Source organism: Mustela lutreola, chromosome 4 (genome assembly GCF_030435805.1).
Source record: "Mustela lutreola isolate mMusLut2 chromosome 4, mMusLut2.pri, whole genome shotgun sequence".
NCBI classification, from domain to species: Eukaryota; Metazoa; Chordata; class Mammalia; order Carnivora; family Mustelidae; genus Mustela; species Mustela lutreola.
The window spans coordinates 72,824,797-72,839,951 of NC_081293.1; the positions used below are offsets into that span (position 1 = coordinate 72,824,797).

At 45.1% G+C, this 15,155-nt stretch overlaps 2 protein-coding genes across 3 annotated transcripts in view; one reads left to right on the forward strand and one right to left on the reverse strand.

The window, feature by feature from the left end:
* PRKG1 (protein kinase cGMP-dependent 1) overlaps window positions 1-15,155 on the reverse strand; it is a 1,263,025-nt gene that overhangs the window by 551,034 nt on the left and 696,836 nt on the right. The window lies entirely within an intron of this gene.
* Window positions 9,739-13,574, forward strand: CSTF2T (cleavage stimulation factor subunit 2 tau variant). The gene has a single exon (XM_059170235.1). It carries the CDS (start codon window positions 10,015-10,017, stop codon window positions 11,818-11,820), a length of 1,806 nt encoding a protein of 601 aa, XP_059026218.1. The 5' UTR covers window positions 9,739-10,014; the 3' UTR covers window positions 11,821-13,574.

The window sequence follows — 15,155 nt, forward strand, 5'->3', positions numbered from 1 at the left end:
CAGGCAGGTTCTTCTAACACCAATGAGAAAGTGGAATTTCAGCCAGCTAACTATTTGAAGAGTGCAGTTCAGGGTTTAGTGTAAGAACCTGTGAGCACCACCTTGATCAGTAAATTCTTGTTGAAGCGTCTGATGGGGTTGGGCCTTGACAGCCGCCATGTTCAACTCCAGACCTGCCCCCGGTGACAATGGCCATGTTATCCACATAGGAATCCTAAAATCGAGAGACCTGCTTTCAGGCTGTCGCTCTGCCACTTACTAGCTACGGATCCTTGAGACATTCATTTCATCGAATCATAATTTAAGAGCATGAGTTCTTTTTTTTTTTTTTTTTTAAAGATTTTTTATTTATTTATTTGACAGAGAGAAATCACAAGTAGACGGAGAGGCAGGCAGAGAGAGAGGAAGGGAAGCAGGCTCCCCGCTGAGCAGAGAGCCCGATGCGGGACTCGATCCCAGGACGCTGAGATCATGACCTGAGCCGAAGGCAGCGGCTTAACCCACTGAGCCACCCAGGTGCCCCAAGAGCATGAGTTCTTGAGTCAAATGAAGCGAGTTCAAATTTTTGAGATAAGATGATCTGACAAGAGGCCATTAGTTTCCCCAGGCCAACCCCTTCAAAGACAAAGATGAAGAAAGACACTAAGAAATAAATAGTATTAGACTAAAAAAAGTCTCTTAGCTCTTAAGATGTTTTATCTACGGCTACTAGTTCTACATAACTGATGAAGATTAATAATTACCCTACAAAATAAATGATGATAAAAATAAGTATTTCAGGGGCACCTGGGTAGCTCAACGGGTTAAGCCTCTGCCTTTAGCTCAGGTCATGATCTCAGGGTCCTGGGACTGAGCCCCACATTAGCGGGGAACCTGCTTCCCCCTCTCTCTGCCTGCTGCTCTCTCTGCCTACTTGTGATCTCTCTCTCTGTGTCAAATAAAGGAAAAAACCTTAAAAAAATAAGTATGTCATGTATCAACACAAAAGTCCATAGAGGGGATATCATTCCCATTTCATAGAAAGGGAAGCACAGAGAGGTAAAGTAATTGTTCTAAGGCTGCACAGCATTAATTAAACCAGGCAGTCAACCCAGGTCTCTCTGACATTAAAGTCTGTGCTCTTAATCCTTCACCTTACTGCCTCCGGATAGAAAATCAGAATATCTAGATCCCATTTACATGTTAAGCCAGCAACTGGGTATGTGACTATGTAGGGTCTCTTGTCTTCCCTGGGTCTCATTCTTCTTGTCTATTTAAAAAAAAAAAAAAAAGTGTTGGAACACATAATCTGTTGTAGGGAGAATGCTTGCCTCTTCCAAGTCTCTAGTCCTGGAATGGCATATTCTCTGCAGTTCCAAATTCACGAGATATTTCTCTTGCCAATCAAAGTGACTCATCTCATGTGTCAGTAAATGGAATTTACTATGTATTCCTCTATACACCGTTCCATATTACATACATTTAAAGAATCAGGTGGGGCACGGGGTTGGGTCAGTGGGTAGAGCATGTGTTTCTGGATCTTGGGGTCAGGAGTTCAAACCCCACTTTGGAGTGAGTAGAGATTACTTAAATAAAATAAAAATTAAAACAAATAATTGGGAAAAATGCCACAAACCTAACTTGGGGATTGAGAAATTTGAGCTCTCGTTTTGTGAAAAATGCTTTTATTACTTATCTAACTGGATGCTGTAAAAGAATCCATATACGATGTTTAACGATAGCCCGGCAAATTGAAAAAAAGAAACATTTTCTCAATTGCTTCAGTTTTATACCTTATGGTCCATCTGTTGCCACAGCACTGATTGTGGTGTCAAAATTGAAATTACTTACACTCAGGAACAATCAGGAAAAAGGCCAAGGGAGATTGTGTCCAGGCCTCAATGACCCATGATCACTCTACTAATTGTGGAACAGGAATTTTAAAATCAAGAGACCTGGCTTCAGGCTGTAGCTCTACCATTTACTAGCTATGAATCCTTGGGAAACTCATTTCATGTAATAATTTAAGAGCTTGTGTTCTTGAGACAAAGGATGTGAGTTCAAATCCTGGCACTACCAGTTAACAAGGTCACAGCCGTGACCTTCTCTTAGCTGTAAATTGACAGGATGACTGCCTATCTCAGAGAGGTTGTTGAGAGGATTAAACACAATACTGCATTTCAGAAAGCACTGACCAGAGGTCCTGCTTCCTATTTAGGGCTCAGAGTTAGATTTCATGAACGGTATCTGTATTTTAAATGAGTCCATTGCTATGCAAAGTTCTATGCAACTGTTTCCTAAAATCAGGATACACATGATTGCCGTCCAAACCACATGGGGAAACCCAGACAAGTGTTTGGTGAACTAAAAACATCACATCATTGTTTGATTAACATATGTAATCTGTTATTATAAGATGATGTTCTATTAACTTTTTAAAAATATCCACTGAGTGCTTGTAACCTAAGAAGCACTGGGCTGGACAATATGAGAACTAAAAATCAGACATGGGTTCTGTGCTGAAGGGGGTAACGTGAGAATCTCAGTGCTGCTGGTACGAGGTAGAAGGAGATACTGGGTGCTAAGTCAGTCCTTTAAAAGGAAGTCTCTGAAGTGAGTGTTGAAGGACAGGAAGGATTTAGACATGGGAGAATGCAAAGGGAGAGAGAGAGAGAGAAAAGGCATCCCCAACAAAGAATGGTGAACAGAGGAGTAGGTGGGGGGGCGCGTAATGAGAATGAAGATGATTGGAGATGTTAAAAATGTAGGAAGTGCCACACTAGTGGCACTAAGTGCCACACTTAGAATACAAATTATAAAGGGTTGGGGCACCTGGGTGGCTCAGTCGTTTAAGCATCTGACTCTTAGTTTCAGCTCAGGTTATGATCTCAGGGTCATGGGATCGGGCCCCAACTTGGGCTCCGTGCTCAGTATGGAATCTGCTTGCGATTCTCTCAACCTCTCCCTCTGCCCCCTCCTCCTACGTGCCCTCGTGCTCTCTCTCTCTCTCTCTCTCTCAAATAAATAAATAAACAAATATTAGAAGGGATTAAAAAGGAGGGGCTCCTGGGTGGCTCAGTGGGTTAAAGCCTCTGCCTTCGGCTCGGGTCATGATCTCAGGGTCCTGGGATCGAGTCCCGCATGGGGCTCTCTGTTCAGCAGGGAGCCTGCTTCCTCCTCTCTCTCTGCCTGCCTCTCTGCCTACTTGCAATTTCTGTCTGTCAAATAAATAAAGGAAATCTTTAAAAAAAAAAAGGGATTAAAAGGGAGAATCTGGAGAGGGTAATATGCTAAGTAAAATAAGACAGAGAGAGATACCATATGATTTCATTTATGTGTGCAATCTAAAAGTCAAAATAAATGAGCAAGCAAAACAACAAAAGAGCCACAGCTTAGATAAAGCAGTAGTGGTGGTGGGGTTTAGGGGGTGACAAAACAGGTGAGGAGGACCAGGAGATGCTTCTGGTTATAAGTCACAGGGAGGCACAGCATGGGGAATATGTCAATAATAGCACCATAACTTTGGTGACAGATGGTAACCCCGTTTTTCACGTTGGGCATTTTGTAGCATCTATAATGGCTGAAGCAATATGTCGTACAGGTGAAACTAGTATTCTGTTAACATACTTCAGTTAACAATAAAACCCTTAAAACAAGGAGAGTCTGGGCCTGAGAGATCTCATAGACAAGGGACTGGACAAGACTGGTGTTCTTAAACCTCTGCTGTTACCATTCTGTGTCCAGGTGTCAGAAAGAAGGAAGAAAGCCTACCGACTCACACATCAAGCTTATACTCATAAATTTCATCCTCAGAATCTTTCACAATCTCTCCCGAAAGACAATCTTAAATCACACTACTCACCAACCAGTTTTTTTGGTTTCCTCTGAAGACATCAAAAAATGTTTTGGCTATTTCTATCTGTTTGTGTTTTGGCTAGTTCTAGTTCCTGGGTTATTTCTCTCCATCATCTGTGTTCACATACCAAGTTATAATCCTTTCTTTAAATCCCAGCCCCTTGATGACCTAGACCTTATCAGCCTGTCTGCATACTTAATTACTTATTTATTTGATGAAAATGTAATATGAAGGAACTATCTCATTGACCTAGGAATAAAATGACAAGGTCTCCACTCTGACTGGGGACATGTTATCTAATGCCACGGGATTCCTCTGGTGTAAAATGAAGGGTTTATACAACCAAATCAACTCCCTTTCAGACCAGGCTTGGCCAAGAAAGGTTATGTCGCTATTTCCAAACACTAAAACGCATATCTAAATATGAAGATTCTGTAGACATTGAGAGTAGGACATAAGATTCATCATAGATTGAGAAGACAAATTTCAAAGAGGAGTACTAAAAAAAATCTTTTTTTTTAAGTTCTAACTGGCATTTCTGAAAAAAGTGTATGAGCCCTTCAAGAAATAGATCAAATGTGCTCTTCCACAAAGTGCTCCCTGACCTTCTCTCTTTGTCCTCTAGGTTGGAAAGAAGTCCCTTGCCTTTGTGTATAAACCGTCCCTTCTTTCTATCTTCCTGATGATTGGAACTCTTCTACCTTTGAGTAGAATTGTCATTTTCCTTCTAAGCGGTAACACCATTCAAAGAAAGAACTTCATTCTCCTTTGTCAAAACAAAATACCTTATATTTAGTCTTTTGTTCTATCCATATGTATTCTAGGCATTGGCAATACAGCAGCACAACACTGTCGATACAAAAAGATGGTGACGTTCCACTAACCCAGAGGTTCTCTGAGTGTGGTTCCTGAAAGAATAACATGAGCACCACCCAGAACGTCTTGGGAAATGCAAAGTTTGGGGGCCTCCTTCCAACCTGCTGTATCAGAAACTCTTGGGAGTGGGGTATCTGTACAGAAATCTGGGTTGTAATGAGGGGTAGAGGGGATTCTGATGAAGGCTGAAGTTGAGAACCACTGAACTCAAGGGAGAAAATCATAGGTAGATAGACAGACAGACAGATAGACTTTGTCTTCACCACTGTACCCTCAGCACCTAGGACAGAGCTTAGCACAGGTAGATGCTCATTTTATTTGTTGAATGAATGATGAGAACTCACCTTAGAGGTAGTTCTTTGTTGAAAACGAGGTGTACTTTTGAGTTAAGATACAAATTTTCCAGTATGACTTATAAATGGAGCCCTGAAACAATTTCAGGGTAGGGGTTTAAAAATCATTTGGAACAATGGAAGTGTCAATGGATTAAGTTTATAGTTCCCAAAGGTAATTAGTTTGAAGAACAGCCCTCATTTGGCTGTATGTTCTGAGGTTGTTTACTTACTCTCAGAATACTTGATATTTTGATTTACAGAAAGAATAAACACTTAAACATGCAAGATGTCATGCACATTTTTCTTCAGATCCTATGCCATGCTACAAATTATCTGAAGTGTAAACATTCTGGGAGCAAAGACAGCAATATAAAACGGAAGTTGCTCCAAGGTAGATCTGCGAAAATTATGTGCTGGTACTAGGAAATATACACAGGTTTCTAAGAGCTCTGAGTAATTCTGGGCCACTCAGCTAATAATAAATATTAGTTTACATGTCCTGGGCATTGAGCTATGTGCTTGGTCATTCTGGCTCTTTAAGAACGGGGTCACAGCAAACCATTCTTCCAGTCTGGAATGGGGGACTAAAGAACATATGGGAGAACTACGGCAAAAAGCATACACTGACAGTCATGGCCTCTCCCTGCCTGTTCATCGCCAGCATCCCTCAGCCACTCTGTTCCCCCCAGGGTACCTTCAGTGTGGGGTCAGCAGGTACTAGCTCTGTTAGGGCAGCATGAAGATAGTAGGTTTTCTTTAAAGACCACGCATATCTCATACTTTTTAACAGAGTATACTCAATACATTTGGAAAATGAAGACAACAAAACAAAAGCACTTAAAGTCCATTTGTTCAGATCAATGATTTTTAAAGTGGGCTCCCAAGACCACGGATATCAGCCTAACCTGAAAACCAGTCAGAAATGCAAACTCCATTCCCACTCCAGAAATACTAAGTTTGGGAGAGGAGGCGGTCAGGTACATCCACCTGAACAAACAGGCCATGGTTCCAGGTGGTTCTGATGCACAATAAAGTATGGGCCCAAGGGGTCCAACACAAACAGCAAAAAGGTAATGACAGAGAAGCCATGCCACCTTTCGTGAACTTGACAATTTATTCTAATGGCCTCTTACCATCCTCCAGATGAGTCTGTTTAATAAAAACACAATTATACATCAAATGTGCTAAAAAAAAAAAAAAAAAAAAAAAAAGCCATGGCTTCTCTCTGTAAAGAGATGTATGGAAAAAAGACCAAGGACTTGGGTGTAGTTTTTCAGAATGACACCAGCCTCAGCTCCCCTCCCCCACCCCACTTCACTGCCTGCAGAAGAATCTCATGGGTGGGCATTCTGTTTCTTTGATGAGCAGTGAGACAGGGAAACTGAAGGACTCCATAAAAATCTGCCTATTCCTTTTCCTGCTCCTATTCTTGCTAAGACCTGTACCCCCACCTCACTTTACACAAGCCTCGTAATACAAATAATGTATGTGTTCCCTGTAAGGGACCAGGAGTCAGTGATTTCTCGAGAACAGAGAACATCTAAGGAAGGACCAGGAGAGGATGAAGCTGTCATATGCACATTCCAGCCACCAGATATCTCCAGACATCTCCAGGCCACCTCTGGCTCCAAGGAGTGACACTTGGGCCCTTGTCTTGGTTCTCACGGTTCCTGGATGCCTGAGGGGACCCATACACCAGACCATGGCCTTCCATCAAACACCAGACCCCAAACAAAGATAAGACTCATGCTCCTTTTTTTTCTGAGTCTCCCAGATGCCCCGTCTGTACCTGTTCCCTCTATGTCTTCAATAAACGCTGCTCTCACCTCCCGCTGGCTCACATGTGACTTCCATCCCACATGAAACCAAGACCCCCATGGCTGTTCCAGGAGGCCCCTCTGGGACCTCGGACCCAGCCTGCTGGCATCAGAGCGAAGATTTTATTGGGTGATGTAAGTTATCATTGGTCTCAGCAAATAGCTATGTCCAGCCTGTTCTGATGAAATATTAAAGGTAAACGGGTGCCCTGTCTTATTTGTAGCTAAACTGTCCTAGTCATTTTGGACCTATTCATTGGACTATGATCTCAAGCTACATGACACAATTTTTGGATGTGATTTCAAGGTTTGCCATCCCCTCAAAAGGAATATGTAGACTAAAATAATTCTCTGCTTAGGAGGTAAGATGTAAACTCTGGAGAAATGCAATCCTTAGAAATAAAATGCGATCCACATATGTAACTTAATTTTTCTTAAGCAACCACATTTAAAAAAATTAAGTGGGGCACCTGGGTGGCTCAGTTGGTAAGTGTCTGCCTTCGGCTCAGATCATGATCCCACAGTCCTGGGATAAAGCCCTGCATCGGGCTCCTTGCTCAGTGGGAGCCTGCTTCTCCCTCTCCCACTCCCCCATTTGTGTTCCCTCTCTCAGCTGTGTCTCTCGCTGTCAAATAAATAAAATCTTTTAAAAAAATGAAGTGAATATTATTAAAATACATTTACTCCAGAGTATTAAAACTATTTTAGCATGTATGGGGCACCTGGGTGGCTCAGTGGATTAAAGCCTCTGCCTTCAGCTCAGGTCACAATCCCAGGGTCCTGGGATCGAGCCCCACATCTGGCTTTCTGTTCTGCAGGGAGCCTGCTTCCCCACCCCACCCCCGCCTGCCTCTCTGCCTACTTGTGATCTCTGTCTGTCAAATAAATAAATAAAATCTTTTAAAAAAACTATTTTAGCATGTAAACTATAATTGGCGAGATATTTTTACTTTACTAAGTCTTCAAAACTTCACTAAGTCTTCAAAATCTAGCATGTATTTACACATATAAGCCATCTCAATTAAAATGCAAAATTTTAACTAGAAATACTTGATGTTTCCTTTAAGCTTAATAAAATTTGTCATTGCAAAAGTAGATTCTATATCCAAGTTTGTTCAAAGATACTACAAAGACTTTCAGTAGTCTAATTGGGTATCAGTATGTGTGTGTGTGTGTGTATATATATATATATATATTTATCAGAGAGAGAGAGAGAAAGTGCAAACAGGGAGAGGCAGGCAGAAGGAGGAGACTCCTTGCTGAGTAGGGAGTCCCCATGCAGGGTTAGATCCCAGGACTCTAGGATCATGACCTGAGCCTGAGCCACCCAGGCACCCCTGGACACCACTTTTTATATTTAAATAAAAAAGAAATTAAACTGTTAAAAAGAAAAAAAAAGGAAAACCACAGGCCCATAATGTTGAAACTTAGACCAACCTTCCAAGTCCAGGTAATAATCAATTAAATGCGATTTCAGTCTCCCCAGGAAGGTAGCTTTAACTGGGTCAGTCAGGACATTTTCCTTCCCATCAGCACCAGTGAGTCTGTCTCCTGGGTCCTCTCCATCCTGTTCCGGAAGATAAGGTAATCTGCAGGATGAGACCCCTTGCTTTCCTAGGAAACGGACTCCCCTGGAAGAATCCTTGTATTTTGCTAATAACTTTCTCCTTCCATTCTCTATCAAAAACAGGAAAACATTTTGTACAACTCCTGGGAGTGACTCTGTACTTGCTCATGGGGGTGCAGCCTGATTCATGAACCCTTTAACAAAACCAATCAGATCTTTAAAATTTACTTGGTGGATTTTTCCTTAACAACTGAAAGTTCAATTTCTCAGTCAGGCCAGCTACATTTCCAGCACTCAGGACCTCTCCGTGGATACCGGCTACCCTGCGGGGCAGCGCTAGAACACAACAGCATGGTTAAGAAATCTGGTTTTAGGGGGGCCTGGTTGGCTCAGGCGTGAGAGCCCGAGACACTTGGTCTCATGAGTTGGTGAGTTTGATCCCATATTGGGCGTAGAGATTAGTGGAAGATAGGAAGAGAAAGAAATAGAGAGAGGGGAAAGGAAGGAAGGAAAAGAGGGAAAGAAAGGAAAGAGAGGGGAAGGAAAGGAAAGGGAAAGGAAGAGAGAAAAGAGGAAGGAGGAAGGGAGGGAGGAATGAATTCTGCTTTGCCCTTTCCTGCCCTGCACGCTTCACTTCTATCACCTGCTAAGTGATGGGGGCACCCCCACACCCCAGGTCTATTTCGACTTCTGGACTAGCAGCAGTACATTCTCAGCAGGTTGCTTCTCCCTCCAGGGCAGCCGCGGCCAGAGCATCGCACCAGTCCCCAGGAATCAGAAGCAATCTAAGCCTACAGGCTGGGAGTGGCTGGGCACGTGGGATTCATACCCTGCGGCCACAAAACGTCCCTGGCCATGAATCACTCCAGGCAGCACCGGTTAACACCGTTAAGGACCAGGACCGTCGGCACCGGGGCCGCTGCCTGCGGCTGCACCTGCCACCGCGGGGCCTGGGGCAGCTCTTGTCCCCAAATGCTTTCTGAACCGGGGCTGCTGCCGCGGTATGTCAATGTGCAAATCCCAAACTGCCCTGAAACGTCTACACTTTGTACCCTAATGGTCCGCAATGGGATTTTAAACGTGGCTTAAATAGGCCGGAGGAAGGCGGGAATGACGGCGCCGGGAGACCCTAGCATCAGAACCGCTTGCGGTTGGCGGTTTCCCGCCGGGCAAACGGAAGCAAAAGCGCCCCTGACTGACGTCAAAGGAGGCGGTCGCTCCCGGTCCCCACAGTGAAGCCCCTGCGGCCGTTTTTACTGCGGTTAGTCCGCGCTAAGCTTTCTCTGGCGGTCGTGGCGGCTCGCCATGGGAAGTCTTCCGAATAAGAGACGAGAAAGGAATCGTTGCCTTTGGTGACAAGGAGCTGGCGGAGTTACGAAAGTCCAGCGGCCGAAAGCACTGGCTGAGGTAGAGAGGGGAACGCAGAGGCGGTACGACGTCCGCGGACGGCCGGAACGATTCGGTCGCGTCGCTGAGGTTTCCGCCCGGGGCCTGAGAGCCGCTTCCGTTGCTCAGCGGAAGTGTGGGTCGCCAGAGGACGACTCCGGGAGGGATCGGCTCTCCGCTGTGTGCCCAACCGGAATCATGTCGAGTTTGGCGGTGAGAGACCCGGCGATGGATCGGTCGCTGCGTTCCGTGTTCGTGGGCAACATTCCGTACGAGGCCACCGAGGAGCAGCTGAAGGACATTTTCTCGGAGGTGGGTTCGGTGGTCAGCTTCCGACTGGTGTACGACCGCGAGACGGGCAAGCCCAAGGGCTATGGCTTCTGCGAGTACCAGGACCAGGAGACCGCGCTCAGTGCCATGCGGAACCTCAACGGGCGCGAGTTCAGCGGCAGGGCGCTGCGGGTGGACAACGCCGCCAGCGAGAAGAACAAGGAGGAGCTCAAGAGCCTCGGGCCCGCGGCGCCCATCATCGACTCCCCGTACGGGGACCCCATCGACCCCGAGGACGCGCCCGAGTCCATCACCAGGGCGGTCGCCAGCCTGCCGCCGGAGCAGATGTTCGAGCTCATGAAGCAGATGAAGCTGTGCGTGCAGAACAGCCACCAGGAAGCGCGGAACATGCTGCTGCAGAACCCGCAGCTGGCCTACGCGCTGCTGCAGGCTCAGGTGGTTATGAGGATCATGGACCCCGAGATCGCGCTGAAGATCCTGCACCGCAAGATCCATGTCACGCCGCTGATCCCGGGCAAATCCCAGCCTGTCTCCGGCCCCGGCCCCGGCCCTGGCCCTGGTCCCGGTCCCGGTCCCGGCCCGGGGCTGGGCCCCGGCCCCAATGTTCTGCTCAACCAGCAGAACCCTCCCCCCCCACAGCCTCAGCACATGGCCAGAAGACCCGTCAAAGACATCCCTCCTCTGATGCAGACCCCTATCCAGGGCGGGATTCCGGCCCCGGGCCCCTTACCGGCCGCGGTTCCCGGGCCGGGGCCGGGTGCCTTAACCCCTGGTGGAGGAATGCAGCCCCAGGTTGGAATGCCAGGCGTCGGTCCAGTTCCTTTAGAGCGGGGGCAGGTGCAGATGTCGGATCCTAGAGCTCCTATACCTCGTGGGCCCATGACTGCTGGGGGCCTCCCTCCTCGAGGACTGTTGGGAGATGCTCCAAACGACCCACGTGGAGGGACTCTGCTTTCAGTCACTGGAGAAGTAGAGCCCAGAGGCTATCTTGGCCCGCCTCATCAGGGCCCCCCCATGCACCATGCCTCTGGTCATGACGGCCGGGGCCCTTCCTCACATGAGATGAGGGGAGGGCCGTTAGCAGATCCCAGACTGCTGATGGGAGAGCCCAGGGGACCCATGATAGATCAGAGAGGTCTCCCTATGGATGGTAGAGGTAGTAGAGATTCTCGAGGGCTGGAGACTCGAGCCATGGAGACTGAAGTCTTAGAGACACGAGTGATGGAGAGAAGAGGAATGGAGACCTGTGCGATGGAAACCAGAGGGATGGAAGCGAGAGGCATAGATGGAAGAGGGATGGAGATACGGGGTCCTGGCCCCAGTTCCAGAGGCCCTATGACTGGTGGAATCCAGGGTCCTGGGCCCATTAGTATGGGGGCAGGTGGTCCTCAGGGACCTAGACAGGTCTCCAGCATTTCCGGGGTGGGAAATCCTGGAGCTGGCATACAAGGAGCGGGCATACAAGGAGCAGGTATGCAGGGGGCAGGCATACAAGCAGTGGGCATGCAGGGGGCAGGCAAGCAAGGTGGAGGCCAGCCTAGCAGTTTTAGTCCTGGGCAGAGCCAGGTAACTCCACAGGATCAAGAAAAGGCAGCTCTGATCATGCAGGTTCTTCAACTGACTGCAGATCAGATTGCCATGCTGCCCCCTGAGCAAAGGCAGAGCATCCTCATTTTAAAGGAACAAATTCAGAAATCGACTGGGGCTTCTTGAAAGGTTTTAGGAAATGTTTGACAGTAGTCCTAAAGTTTTTCTGTAGCATGGGGAGTGGATGCAGAAAACTGACTTCTGCATTCCCACAGTTGAATGGTTAGAGTTTCCCTCCCAGAACTTTATCTCATTGCATCTTGTTGTCTTTTTTTGTTGTTGTTGTTTGTATTTTTAATAGGGGGTGGGGGGAGGAAGGAGTGGGTCTGTTCACTTTTATTCACTGTAAATATACACAAATAATTCTGAACATGGTTACAGTGTCTACAATATGTTAACTACATTTTTTAAAATAACTGGGTTAAACAGTGTGAAAACTGCACGTAAAGACTAAACTGACCTGTTAAAATGGTAATGTACTAAGATAGTTAAAGATTTTTGGTTGTGTAAGAAAATAAAGAAGTTTACCTCAGAATTACAAGATACATGTTTTGGTAAGCCATTGAAAATACAAAGTCCTATTTTGGGGACAATGCTGTATTAGGTTAAGCATCATTTTAGTGTTTTAGAAGATATTTCAAAATAGTAGTGCTAATTAACTTGTGGTATTAGAATTGTTTTGTTTTGTTTAAGCTATGCTACCTGAATAATCCAGGAATGCATCTGGTGAGATGTTTCACTTATCCCAGCATTCAGACACCTGCAGTATTCCGGCTTGGCCTTGAGCGGAACGATTTAGCTGGGGCAGGTCTGGGATCAGCCAGGTTACTGAAGGCTGCTCCCATGAGACTCAGCTTCTCTCAATACCTTCTTTCTCAGTGGTCTTCAAGCCCTGAATATGAATCTTCAGTAATCCCCTCACATCCTTTCTGATTTCAGTGTCTCGGCAGCAGCTGATCTGGGTGAATTCTGCCCAGCATTAGACTTCTCGTAAGTTATCAAAAGCTTCATGCTGTGAAGTTCCCAGGTTCCTGGGGACTAGCTTCCATGTACAGATGGTACCCATGTGGTCAGCCAGAGTCAGGACTTAAAATTAGTCCCTCCAACACTTACCATGCCTTTCAGTTTTCTTATTTGCAGATCTACTTATTGTCACCCTGTTACCAGAATGATTGAGACCCAGGTATGTAGAGAAATCTCTGCTCGAATAGTTATTACTTACTTTGCTTTTTATAATAAAGCCATTTAGTCCTAATATACATACTCGGAGAGATTTAATTAAAAAGTAGGAAGGTGGGGCTTACCACATTTTCTGTAGAGCTACTACCTAACTCATTTTCAACCCTTAAAGATGTGGATGAACACATACAAATTTGTGTCAGACCAAATTATAATTAACAGAAGCATAAACACCCAAATAACCAGGTGGCCTTACCCTGGAGAAGAAAAACCAATGTCTAGTAACAGGAAAAAACAGCATTTAATACAAGGAGAGAGCTGAGACTTGGAAACTGAATTTTTCCCCTTAGGAGGTTTTTGCATCTTAAATGGGTATTTGACTCTTTTTTACAAAGTTTTCTTCCCCTGTGCTATTTCCTACCACCTGTTTTACTCATTTTTTTTTATTGTTTTCATAATATCCACCTTGCCATGTTTTCTATATGCTCCCCACCCCCATATTGGGGAGGATAACTCCTTTGCATGTATGATAGTTTTGGTTAATATTAATTCACAGAGTTGGCTTGATTACTCGGAAGTTACCATTGTTTTATCTCAAAACTTTGACTGAAGGGCTCTGACTGAAAACAGATGTTATATTCTTTGTTGTAGTTAAATCTGCATTGTTCAGTGCAGACTGAATAAAAGGAATGTAAAATTAAGGATGACTTTAATATCTGATGTTTACTTTTAATGAACGAATTAATCAAAAGATAATCTATCCGTGAGAGATCCATGAGTCTGAATACTTTCTTCTAAATGAAAAAGGCAAAACTAAAAAATAAATTAATTAATTAAAAATTGCAGGAGTGGATAGAAATCCCTTTCTTAAATCCATTATCTGTGTAGTTCTAGAGCTGAAACAACTACGAAGACACGTTACTCTGGTTGGTGTCAGCAGTAACATCTTGGTGCATGCCCAGATATTAGGTATTTTGCTTGTGTCTCCCACAGAGAACTCCTCCAGGTCCCAGAAGATCTTACAGTCCCCTCCATAACTGACAGCACTTGTTACTTTGCAGCCTACAATTTTACCACACTCTGCATCCCCCACTCCCACTTTCCTTAGCCTGGGAACTCCGAACATGGACTGTCCCTCGTTTCTGTATTTGCTATGCCAAAATCACAGGAGACAAACGACAACACATTCTATCTGTCTTAAGGGGGAAATCCATTTTCCCAAAAAAGGTTCCACACAGAACAAAATAAGCTATAACAAGGAGTTACGTGAGAAAACAAACTAGTAGCAGATAGCAGAAGCAATCTCCCTAGCTCTGAAAAACCTTATAAAATAGGTTCTCCTCACTTCGGTTCACTGAGTATCTCAGGGCCAATGGACAGAGCCTCATTTCTTTTGATGGTGATCCCAGCAATGTGTGTGTGCTCTAATCAGAATCTTTTTTTTTTTTTTTTAAGATTTTATTTATTTATTTGACAGAGAAAGAGATCACAAGTAGGCAGAGAGGCAGGCAGAGAGAGAGGAGGAAGCAGGCTCCCTGCCAGGCAGAGAGCCCGATGCGGGACTCGATCCCAGGACCCTGAGATCATGACCTGAGCCGAAGGCAGAGGCTTAACCCACTGAGCCACCCAGGTGCCCCTCTAATCAGAATCTTAGGTCTGTTGCTATATAATCACTGGTTATAACCCCGAGCATCCTGCATTTTCCTAAATATGGAATCACAGATGGAATCGCAAAGTCTTTCATAGTAACAATACCTAAAGATGGTGGAGTGAAACGATGCTTTGCAAATGCCTCCTTAAGGCTAATTTCTCTCCAGCAGTGTATTTCTTGGGGAATAGGAAAAGGTCAACTTTAATCAGTGCCTGCCCATTAGCCCTTCTCCTCTTATATTTTAAGAATTATTTGATAAGCTATAAACCAGTATGAATCCTGGATGAAGGTAGACTTAATCCAAGTGAGATCAAGTATGACTTTTCAACACTTTCCAGAATTGTAATGGTAGAAAAGCATTAAAAACAGCAATTAAAACAAACAAACAAACAAACCAAAAAACCCAAACCAAAAACCTTAGTATAATTTCAGTTTGCAAAGTGTCTTGCTTTCCCAAGCTTTGATGGGACATTAACTAAGCACACAGATCCTAATTTCCTACAGTATATCAGGCCTTTCTCTTAGGTCTGAGGAGGCGTAAGGGTAATTATGCGCAGCAACCCACTGTGGGGGAGACTGAATTATCCATCACATCTCATGGTCTTCTCACAAAAGAGTGAGTCAGCCTCTG

What these genes read in the sequence shown, in the direction of transcription:
- CSTF2T (XM_059170235.1), top strand. Translation starts at nt 10,015, where the DNA reads ATGTCGAGTTTGGCGGTGAGAGACCCGGCGATGGATCGGTCGCTGCGT.